Source organism: Oreochromis niloticus, linkage group LG3, assembly GCF_001858045.2.
Source record: "Oreochromis niloticus isolate F11D_XX linkage group LG3, O_niloticus_UMD_NMBU, whole genome shotgun sequence".
In the NCBI taxonomy this organism is placed as follows: Eukaryota; Metazoa; Chordata; class Actinopteri; order Cichliformes; family Cichlidae; genus Oreochromis; species Oreochromis niloticus.
In genome coordinates, this window is record NC_031967.2 from 34,484,987 (window position 1) to 34,496,352 (window position 11,366).

The 11,366-nt window shown below is 39.9% G+C and overlaps 1 protein-coding gene across 1 annotated transcript; it reads right to left on the reverse strand.

The window, feature by feature from the left end:
- Nucleotides 1-77: 77 nt before the first annotated feature.
- tkfc (triokinase/FMN cyclase) lies at nucleotides 78-9,578 on the reverse strand. The gene is made up of 17 exons (XM_003457344.5): nucleotides 9,461-9,578; nucleotides 8,544-8,733; nucleotides 8,359-8,463; nucleotides 6,915-7,102; nucleotides 6,016-6,094; nucleotides 5,830-5,919; nucleotides 5,200-5,234; nucleotides 5,030-5,114; nucleotides 4,853-4,942; nucleotides 4,550-4,666; nucleotides 2,777-2,896; nucleotides 2,135-2,272; nucleotides 1,956-2,062; nucleotides 1,762-1,868; nucleotides 869-902; nucleotides 677-769; nucleotides 78-589 (listed from the first exon to the last, which is right to left on the reverse strand). Exons 1-17 carry the CDS (start codon nucleotides 9,464-9,466, stop codon nucleotides 431-433), a joined length of 1,743 nt encoding a protein of 580 aa, XP_003457392.1. The 5' UTR covers nucleotides 9,467-9,578; the 3' UTR covers nucleotides 78-430.
- Between the last annotated feature and the right edge of the window lie 1,788 nt (nucleotides 9,579-11,366).

The following is an 11,366-nucleotide window of genomic DNA, read 5'->3' on the forward strand; positions in this document are numbered from 1 at the left end:
CTGAGATCAGTACTAGAAAAATGGATAAATGGATCTTGCTTTTTTAATAACAGATACCAAAATCACTGACACAAATCTATTAATAGATTTTGCCTTTATTATTAGAAACTATGAATATTCACTTCTGATACAAAACTCTCCTGTTCATATGATCTGGTTTTCAATGGAATAAGTTTTAAAGACAATACCCGAGTTATTTTTCTTGATTTTTGCCCTACATCTTCACACTGCTGCTATCATTTACATCCTTTTCCTTTCATAAACTCAGTTTAACAGTTTGTAATGACTTACTATGTGAATAGTGTGAAAATTAGCTTCCAAAAATGTGAAATATGCATCAGAGAGCCAAATTATTTTAAATGATAATCATTCTTGCATCACAGTTTTGTTTAGGTAGTATTAGCACTCTTCTCTTATCCTGGTGACTGCATCACTTTTGCCCTTCTAGCACCTCCAGAATAGCTTTCAAGATGGTTGCCACAGCTACGGCGCCAGGGTCCGGCAGGCTGAGCAGGTTGGGTGAGATGTAGCTGGCTCTCCCAGCCCTTGCTTTAAGGTCACGAGTTGCCTCCGCTCCTGAAGCAGCTTTCTGTGGAGACCAAAGTAAAAGGAACGTGATGTAGAAAAATCTGCTGAGTGAGCAGTGCAACCACATCAACACCAGGTGGCACCATACCTTCACAGCACTTTGTAGTACAGCCATGTGTCCACCAGATGGAGCTGTGGTAAGCTTTATCAGTTCATCGACTGCAGGACACAAAGCATCCAGCTACAATGTAAGAGAAACAAAGAAACTTTATTGCTAAAGACACTCTACATAAATTAGGTAAATCAGATTAAATAAGATTTGGGTGAAAAAAAGTCTTACCATTGTTCGGTCTCCAGGGGCGGCACCACCGTACCTGCAAGAAAGTCAACATTTAAGTCTGACCTGGCCATTGCACTGAAATCTGGAGGTTCAGTTGAAAAACAAAGCAGACAATTTGCACTTTTCTATTCCTTGACTTTTTTCTCCTTGAGTTGTGACATTCACTAACAGCCCAATTATTCATCCTGGTACTTTTGAGATTACAGAGGAGCTAGCAGCAATGCAAAAATGGACTACACCAGCGAGTCATTTGTTCAAGGACTTAACTGTATGCTGGCATAGGCTGGGGCTGAAAAGGGAGAAACTTGCAGGTGTTGTTTACAATGGCTATCCAAATCTGACAGGGAAAAATGTTGGATTTTTGCAGAGGATACAAGATAAAGTCACATACATGAATCCAGAAATGAAATTGGTATTTTTGCATTGTGTTATAAACCAGGAGATGTAGTGTAATTTCATGCTAATATTAACTATGTTCTTGATGTTGTAACTAAAACCTTCAACAGGCGAAAGACCTGATGAAGCTAACACTGAATCTCAGTGTTGGACTTTTGGAGCATGACACTGGAAATGGTGACACAGGCTACCACACACTTGTCAGGTTGGCAAATAGTATGGGACCTGAGAGCATAAATTCAAAAGTTTTATGAAAAGAAAAGTAAGGATATTCCAGAGCTTTCAGACTGGAAGGCAAGTATAGTGTTTGCTGATGGTGCGACTGTGCAAATGAATAAACTAAGTTTCTTTTAAACCAACTGGAGAGTAGCATACCAACAGTCCTGATCATAAGATCAAAAGCTCTGGAACAGCAGTTAAATGGCCATATGAAGAAGACTAAAAGAAAAGTGCACTTTGAAATAAATACAGACATGAAAAAGTTACCCAACCCCTACTTTTTCATTGCTTCTGTCCCAGCATTCATAGCATTGGCCCAGGCTACAGCATCGCTCCGCCCCTCGGTCACATGACCGGCTGCCGCAGTGAGGAACAGACTGTACAACTGAAATAAACTGAGCATTAGTACATGTGCTTGTGCTTATTAAGACAGAATACCGCATTCAAACACCACTTAAATCAACAAACCCACCGCTCCTGAAGACCCGCCCATTTTCTCCTGTACCAATCCAGCGAGGACCAATAACAGCTGCCCGGGGCAACCGGGGACCACATGTCCATGAAGCCACTCCTGAATGGCTGAACAAGCATCTTCACTATTTTCACAAGTTCGTCTTTAAGATACTGAAGATAATAATCACAGTTTCTTACCTTTAGCAGCCTGAGCATGAGTATTCCCACAGTCTCCATCCCCGGAAGCACGGTCAAGGGAATTGAGTTCCTCCTGCTTTTCCAACAGAGTGGAGCAAATCTTCTCCAAGGCTTTATGCATCACAGGACTCAGTGGTCCTGCCAAGAATAAACAAACAAACAAAAAAAACTTCCATTTTTAAAAAAAAGCCCAAACTAATTTATTAATATATAGTTAAGAAATTATATACTGGGCTAAAGAGTAAAAGTTCATGGATGTTATGTGTCCTAACTGTAATATTTAATATGCCCTCTCTTACTAAAAGCACCACTACAACACATAAAGCCCTCTATTAAAAGAGAGAAAAGTCATCATCATTTTAGCTGACATTATATTAATGGGCACTAGATGCCCTTATAATCAAATAATCAAAGGACTAAAATTGAACTCATCTATTTCTGTTATGACAATATTAAGGATTTTATAGCACTACGTGCACAGATGTGTTTGTCTGTCAAAATTTGGTGGTTTCCTCTTGTTCATCCTGTTCCAATTTCATGCAGGTAAACAGGTTTTCAACATGTTCAACTATAAGCCTTGAATAAGTAATGCATTACAATAATTCATTGCCATACACAAACCCAAAAAGCTCATGAACTAACCTTCAGAGTGCTTCTCATCTTGTGGCCGTTTGCTGGTTGTTAGTGGTTCTGTGATGTAGCTGCGTCCGCTCAAACACACACTGCTGAGGTTTGGCCAGGCAGGGGCAGTAGTCTTAGCATCTTGATGGGACAAAGGAGGTGTGTGTTTTTCCATTAGTAACAAATTTATTTATCATTTAAATCTGTGTCTCTGAACCCATATGAGAGTGCTTATTTGTGTGGTTCTATCAGAAGTTAATATTCACTCATCTTGGGGATGAAAGTTACTTTCTTTCTTTTTCCAGGGTAGAATAATTGTACAGCATAAATCTAATGACTTAATCTAAATCTAATGAGAAATCAAGAACTGGGTGCAAAAGTCTCAATTTATTTTGGGTTTTCACACAGAGTAGCCATCAACAAGCTTATGGAATAATTCTGGCAGGACATTTGATCATTCTTCTTGGCAGAATTGGTGGAGTTCATTTAAATTGGTTGGTTTCCTGACATGGCCCCAGCTTTCAAGCATAATCCACAAATTTTCAATAGGGCTGAGTTTGGATCTTTGGGAAGCTCACTCCAGAAGCTTACTTTTAGCCTGCTTTATCCATTTAAACCAATTTTGATTTGTGTATGGGAACAGACACCCAACTGTGCCCAAGTTTCAACCATCTAGCTGTGAATTTGAGGGGAGGTTAAAGAACTTAGAGGTACTCCTTCTTCATTATTCCATCCACTTTATGCAATGCACCAGTATCACTAGCAGCAAGACAGCCACATAGATGTCATGGTGTCATACAGTGTTTTAAGGTTTGAAAGCCTCATCTTTACTCCTCCAAACATCCCTCCTATCATTGTGGCCAAATAGGTCAATCTTTGCCCCTTCTAATCATAAATCTTGTCTTCAGAAGGCATTTGGCTTGTCCATATGGACAGCTTTAAATTTCCATTTTGGCACAGGATCTTCTTTCATGGGCTGCACCCTCCCAGTCCATGACGATGTAAAACTCGCTTCACTGTGGACAGAGACGCTGGTGCTTTGGTGGGTTGCTCCTGAACATCCAAACCAGACTTGTGAGGGTGACAGTGGGTCTTCTTTCAGACTTTGGAGCTGACGCAGCCTAATAACTTGTACTTACCAACAATTGATTCAGCTAATGACCTTGGAATCTGAAGTTTTTTTTAGAAACACCTCCAAAAGACCTTCCCAACTTGTGTCATACATCAGTCACAGTTATCTTTTCTGCCCAGTAGTAGTTTCTCGCTTCAAAGATGCCGAAAGTAGCTACATGTTGATGAATTTCAGTGAAATTCCATGGTCTCCTCCGCTCCATAAGGGATTGTTCAGACATATGACTTTCAGACTTGAACACTCTCACCTCTCATTCTTGTCATCCACTGGATTGACCCACACCTGTTTTCACACCTTGGCTTGTATGATTAGGTAGAGGATCCATAGGGGGTCTATAACCCTCTTGGAGGACACTCCCACAGGGCTTAAAATCTATGACTCTCCACCAGTTGCTCTTAGAACCGAAGAAGCTTCTCGGATGGGAAGTAAAACGTCTTCAAGAAACTTAAAAAAAGTCCAGACGCTTTTCTTTCCAAGCTCCTTAGACCACTGGATTAGTTGCTTCCCTTGTGCTGTTCATCCTGCCACGCTGATCATGTATGCATAGATACCCCCCCACTTGCATTCACTTTGTCAAGTTCTGAAGCTCTGAATACACTGTGATGTTATGACAAAGGCCCTCACAAGTTTAGAAAAACAAACCTATGTGTTTGAACACTTACCTATCAGCCTCAGTGTTTCCTTGTCAGCCCTCATCAGGGTCAGCGACACTCCTGCCATCTCCAGAGAGGTCATGAACAAGCCAGACATCACCCTGGCAACCACCACTCCAAGGCTTTCTATAAAAAACACCAATCGTATTCCAGATTATCGCGTGACAGGTGTTTATTTTCCTGTATATTAAACATCAAGGTTTAAAACTATTCTGAAGTTAAAATGGTGATCATGTGAAAGAAGCACAGTAGGACCCACCTAAGTATGGTTAAATGCTTACCTCACACACACACACACAGACACACACTTACCCAGGCAGAGGATGGCCGATCTAGTCACCACAGCCATCTCCAGGCAAGACAGAGCTCCGAGGTTGTTTACGCACACAACCACACTGTCTCCTGTAGGAAAGAGGGAAAAAACACACATGGAGAGCAGCCGTACTAACGGTCAGCATGATACATGATCGATAATGTCATTTAGTGAACCTGATTTCAGCGGCAGGTGTGACTGGCTGCTTGGGTTGGTCATGTGGTCTATCATGGTCTTGACCACCTCATCAGCAGAGGCCACCTGAGTGAGAAGATCAACAGAAAATGAGCCATACAGCCTGAAGTTATAAGCACATTTAGGTTGTTAAGGTTCAAATCCGACTCACCTTTGACCTCTTTATTCCAGGTTCCCCGTGGATACCTGAAAATAGGAAGAAAACACTGGTCGTTATTTCATTTCCGTCTTATGTGCTTTCTCCATCTGTGCATCTTTTGAATGGTTTGGTAAGAGTTTCCATCATTTTCTCAGCTTTTATAAATGAATTTCCTAAAGTTTTATGAATTGAATAGGAAACTCCACTCAGATTAACGACAACCAACTTGAGCTTTTTTAACATGCTAAAATTCTGACATCCCCATCTCGCCATTTGACTAAGTGAATTCATTGAAAACACTATTTTGTGCTTCACTTATACCGTTTTGCTGCTCTTATCTGCTCTCGCATTCCACTAGATGGTGCAATTCAGTCATTTTCTCTAAAATATCACTACTGTGATCTCACATCTGCAGAGAAAGTCAAAGATGGATATTGGCCATTCTAACGTTGATCTGGTTTTAAATCATGTGTCACAAAAAAAATGTAACAAACATTCATTATCACTGGTGGAAGTTTAGTTCTGGAAATGAAAGTCTACATAACCGGTATCAGCCCAAAAGGCTGCTCCCCACTTTCTGTCACTCACTTTCTCCCACTCTCATAACTCCACCTTTCCCATCCTCCTCTAATCATCCCTCACCCAGCCCGAGCTCCATGTCTCCTGGCGGTAGATCGAAGGAAGGCAGGCAGCCGGGAACACTGCATGGAGACAGACTCACCCCCAGAGTGCCTGGAGTAAAAAAGAAACATGGTTAAGAAAAGTATCCCAGTGTTCCCAGAAAGTATTAAATGTACTAAAACCCCCAAAAAAGAAAGAGCGACTCACCGATCCCCTTTAAAATCTCCGTCACCTTGGAAACAATCTGAGCCAATGAGCAGCCCTCTTCTGCTAAAGCACCAGCCAGCTAAGAGAGCGAGAGACCACATATTTAAAGGCAAGAAAAATACTACAAAAATCTAATGAAAGCACCAATGATGAGAGGCTGCATGGTGCAAAATATACAAATTCAGTGTTTCTGCTTGAGCGTCGTAACAAAGTTCATAAGATAATGTGTACTTTCCTGTCACAACCATCTAGATCGACAAAATACAATATCATAAAATAAAATGACTCACAAAAGGTAAAATAAATAAATACAAAAACTAATATAAAAAATAAAAATACACAAAAGAGAGTAGAAAAACATGGAGGGTTCAATAAACCAAAATAAAAATATATGATGAAGAGATTAATAAATAAAATGTTAAATTATTGAAGGTATTGTGGTTGTAATAAAATAAAAATGTATTACAAAAAATAAATACATGGGAAAAATAAATAAATACAGGGCAAATTTAAAAAGTATTATGCCAGAGTTTATGAATGACTTATTGCCTAATTATTTTTTTAATTAAATTAGACAGATTTAAGGGCATATTATACATTTAATTCATGTTTGATGTTGGCAGTTTCAGTCCTCCATACATTTTAAGATTTGTTTTTGCTTTTCCTTTTTTTTTGTATTTTTAAGAGGACAGTTTCACAGTTTCTTTTTTGCAAGATCAGTAACTGGCAGACAGGACAATGTTGCCTCATGTAGCTTTATAGCAGCCTTTGTACCATTAAAAAAAAGTGAGCACAGTCATATAATATTGTAACCCTTTAACTCAGGATACACTTGCACTGGTCCAAGTTGAGCTCTTTCCAGAGTAAATAACGCCTGTATTAAGCCGTTGTTACCTTACCTTATGTATGAAGACAGTGCCACACAAGCCTCTTCTTCCAGCCTTACTTGGTTGGTCAAAGGCACAGTCTTCTGCAACTATCACCATGTCAACAGCAACACCCTGGTTACGAGCCTGCTCTGCAGCCAATCCAAAGTTAAGGCGGTCACCGGTGTAGTTCTTCACAATGAGAAGGACCCCGGAGGCTCCTGGGTGGGAAGACTGCCATTAGTTCATTGGATATAAAAAATATTACTTGCAGCTGGTCACGGACTGTATATAAAAGATGGACATAGCTTTTAGGTCTAAAAGTAGTATGGACCTTAAAAGTTGCATTCTCTCTAACGGCCATCAGGGGGCAACTGCTTTGGCTGCATAAATAACCCTCTGACCTCAGCAAACACTTTTAGTTATGGCTATAAGGTATCTCTCTCTAGTTTGTGACTGATGGGTCGCTACCCTGTGAACAGCATCCTCAGTTTCTCAGTCAGATACACACTCACAACTCCAGCTTGCTAACCATTAGCACAAAGGGTGTCTCAGTCTTTTATATACAGTCTTTGCTCTTTTCTGCCAGAGACAGCTGTAGTTGATCTCTGGATATGATGAGCATCTGTTCTCACCAAGATCACGTTGTTGTCCTCATCCTTCTTTTTGGGGCCTATTCCAGTGTAACTGGAGAAGGATTCAGGGTCACCTGATCCAATCCTAATTATATGTTTTGTCAAAAAGTAAAGTTTTAAGCCTAATCTTAAAAGTAGAGATAGTGTCTGTCCCCTGCATCCAAACTGAGAGCTGGTTCCACTGAAGAGGGGCCTGAAAGCTGAAGGCTCTGCCTCCCAGTAGTTGCTGCCGGTAATTTTTCTGCAGACTGACACAGGTGCTCAGTAACCTTTGCTTTTAACACAGGAATATAACTTGAATATAAGCTGGCAACCAGTTGAGTCGCTCATTCCACCGCTGCCACCCTACTAATTGACTGCAACATGCTGGCAATCTGCATGCACTTATAAATGAAACGGCAGTTATTTGCAAACTGTGATACTGACTGAAGACAGTCTGAGTCTGTCCATTGCAGACAGGTTGCTTCACACCAATTGGGTGAAGGTGTTGGACCCTCTGTGATTACTTACAAAAATAATTCAATCACCATGGACACAGATTTTTCCTCACTGAAAGGAAGTGGCCACCAAATTTTTATAAGACGCATCGTTAACGACGGCAACAGTGCAGCACCGTCACCAGAGTCACACAGGGAGAGATCGGTGAACCATTTTGGCAAAAGGATCAAATATAAAAGGTCCAACTTCAAATCAACAGACTTTTTTTTTTAAAGACAATCAGTTGCACCACACTGCATTTATTAAACAGATAAGATCAATGATTATATATGCACTACCCTCCCTCACAGACACACACACACACACACACACATTCTGACACAGAAGACTGAAGGACACATTACCTGCATTGTGCAAGGAGAGAATGGCAGCAAGGATGCTGCCAGGAGGTGGCGATGCAAACACTCCTCCTGCGACAGCCGCTGACAGCATCCCTGCTCCGATATAACCTGAGGATACGAGGAGGAAAAAGCAGAGCTGAGGTAATCAGAAGCATCCCGTGTTCATGTGTAAAGGATTAAAGTCTTACCTGCATGTGAGGGCTCGTGGCCCGACCCCCCTCCAGAGAGGAGGGCCACTTTTCCCTTGAGGTTTTCGAGGTCGGACCGAAGCACGACCCTGTGGCCCCTTAGCAGGGAGAGGCCCCCGGAGGCCCTGACGAGTCCGAGGAGGGCTTCGTCCACGCAACTCTCCGCTGCGTTGATCAACTTCTTCTGGGGCTGAAATAGAAAGAGATAAAAAAATAAAAAAAATAAAAAAACCACATAGATTATACTCAAGTTCTGGACGAAGTGCAGCAGATTGACCTGTATAAACCTGCAAATACAGGCAAAGGTTTAAATCAGTGCACGTCCAGCCAATAGAAAAGAACAATTAAGGAAGTAATAATATCCCACACCCTCTGACAGAGCTGGGGGGGGGGGCATTTTAGATGCGGGTGTCTCTATTTTTCTAAATAATCTTAAAGTGATGTAATCGGTCCTGGCGGTTTTCCTCAGCCTGAAAAGACACAGTTGAGATCTGGTTTATCCTCATACAAGTTACACAACGATGCATGAGTGCCAATCGGTGGAAATGCCATTCAAATGTCTGAATGATTAAAGTCCAAGGGTTGCCCTCAGCAGGTGGCACATGCACAGTGAAGCAGATCCACGCCGCGTGTGTTTGTGTGTATGAGCGAGTTAAATTAAAGTTGACAAAAGCTGCACAATTAAACTAAAAGAAACTAAAGTTTGATTTGCAACAACAGCGCAATTATTAAAATGCTGAGTTTTCACAGCTCGTTTCCGTTATCGCTGCATGGACTCTGATCCTTTGGAAGTGTGCAAAGTGCTGCGGGCTCAGCCAGCCTAGCGAACCACTGACACTTCATGTCAACACAAATAATCAAGCGGTCGTGTTCAGATTGCTTCAAATTGTTTTCATTATTCTTGTTTTGTTTTTTACCTCCATCTTAAGTTTTTTACTTCCCTCACTCTTCGGACAGCAGGCAGTACCAGATTGGAAGGGTTTACTCAGACTGACACCTGCAGTCTGAGTAAGCAAGAATGCCTACAAAATAAAAGCATTGCCCCCCCTTTTAAAAGCACACATACAGAACGTGAAGTACAAGAAATGCTTAAAAGCTGCATTATGTTGGAGATACAACAAAATTACACTGAAAAGAGATAAAAGAACTAAAAGATGAGAGGCCAGATGGATACTTGTGGTTTTATTTTGAAAATGTCACAGGAAGTCTTGTTTCGTTTTAAGCTAGAGAAGAAACCCCGGTCACGCCCACTTTTTTTTTTTCGGGAAAATTATGAGTAACGTGAGTAGAGTGACGTTGGCTCGCTCCACCTGTGTGTCTGTGGATTTTTGCGCGAATGAAATCATGAAAAAACATTTAATGTGAAACCAGCGTGAGAGAATCTGCTATTATTGTTGTAGCCTGCAAGAGAAAAATTTGACTCAAAGTGTGAATGTTGTCTTCATTGTGTAGTTTACAAACTTATACTGAGCCACGGAGAGGAGTTCACGCGGCTGGACCTTTTTAAATGTCTGTCAGTGTCCCCCACGGGTCCTCAGACCTCAGTTTGTTTTATTTGTACATAAGCCATTGTCATATATGGTTCTTCAAAGGGCTTCACAGGCATAAATACATATTAGGGAATGACATATGAGGTCCCTTAGATGTAAAACTCATCAGAAATAAAGCATACAGTATAAACAATTCACACACAAGTTCCTGTGAAATTAGAAACAGCGAAATATGGAATAAATGAACTTAAAAAAAAACAATCAAACAACAGAAATGCAAGCAAGAAACAATTTTAGAATTAACAGAAGTAGAAGGCCAACACATGATATCACTGAAGAAGATATGCATGTGTATATGTCAGAATCTGCCCCATAATAAAATGTGGCTGTACTCAACAGCTCTACAGTATATTTATTCTTCTTCTTCTTTTTATTGTTGTTGTTGTTGTTGTATTTATGTATATATTAATTTTCATCTGTGAGGAGGAATGAATAGAGTTAAACAAATATTTTTGTATTTGGTTGTATTATTTCGAGGTTGACAAAAGTGGGCATACTTACAACTTATACAGTATATCTTATCGCGATGCTGTTTTACTATAGATCAGGGGTGTCAAACTCATAGTTCCTTGCCACATGTACAACCATTGTGGATTTAACAACCATGAATATACAACACTGATGATTAAGAGCCAAAACCTTCATTTTTAGGAACAAAACTAAAAGTTTTATATTTTGTTTTACTTTAAAAAATCATCCAAACAGCTTTAGATACGTTAAATTAATATTATGTAATATTGGTATGATCACAGCACGAATACCTGTGCTTTCTTGAAATGTTATACCCATTATACTTCAATATAACGGCTTTACTGCAATTTTTACCCGTTTAATGGACCATTTTGGTCAAATAGTAAAATTTTAAAGGTCTTTTTTTTATTGATTTCCTGCAAATTGACTGTTTTACAAAAAAGTTAAAAAACAGTGACGCACATTATTGTTATTTTTGATTATGAAACTGGAGTTAAACACTCAAAACATCCAATCATATTATTCTTCGATTTTACATTTTATTTAATATTGATGACCTTGAGGTCTTTGAAAGGTGCTAACAAATAAAAATGATTGTTATTATTTATTTATTGTATTGTTATGCTATGTTATGCTTACATAATGACAACAAAGAGTGTAATCTTGAATTAGAAGTAAAACAGAATTTTAAAAGGGGAGTAAAAACTCTATTTTATCAAAACTAGTAGAGGACTGAAAATTCCAATGATCAGTGATCACCAATTTAAATCGGTGGTTTTAGTTAAAACCACAAATGTTACTC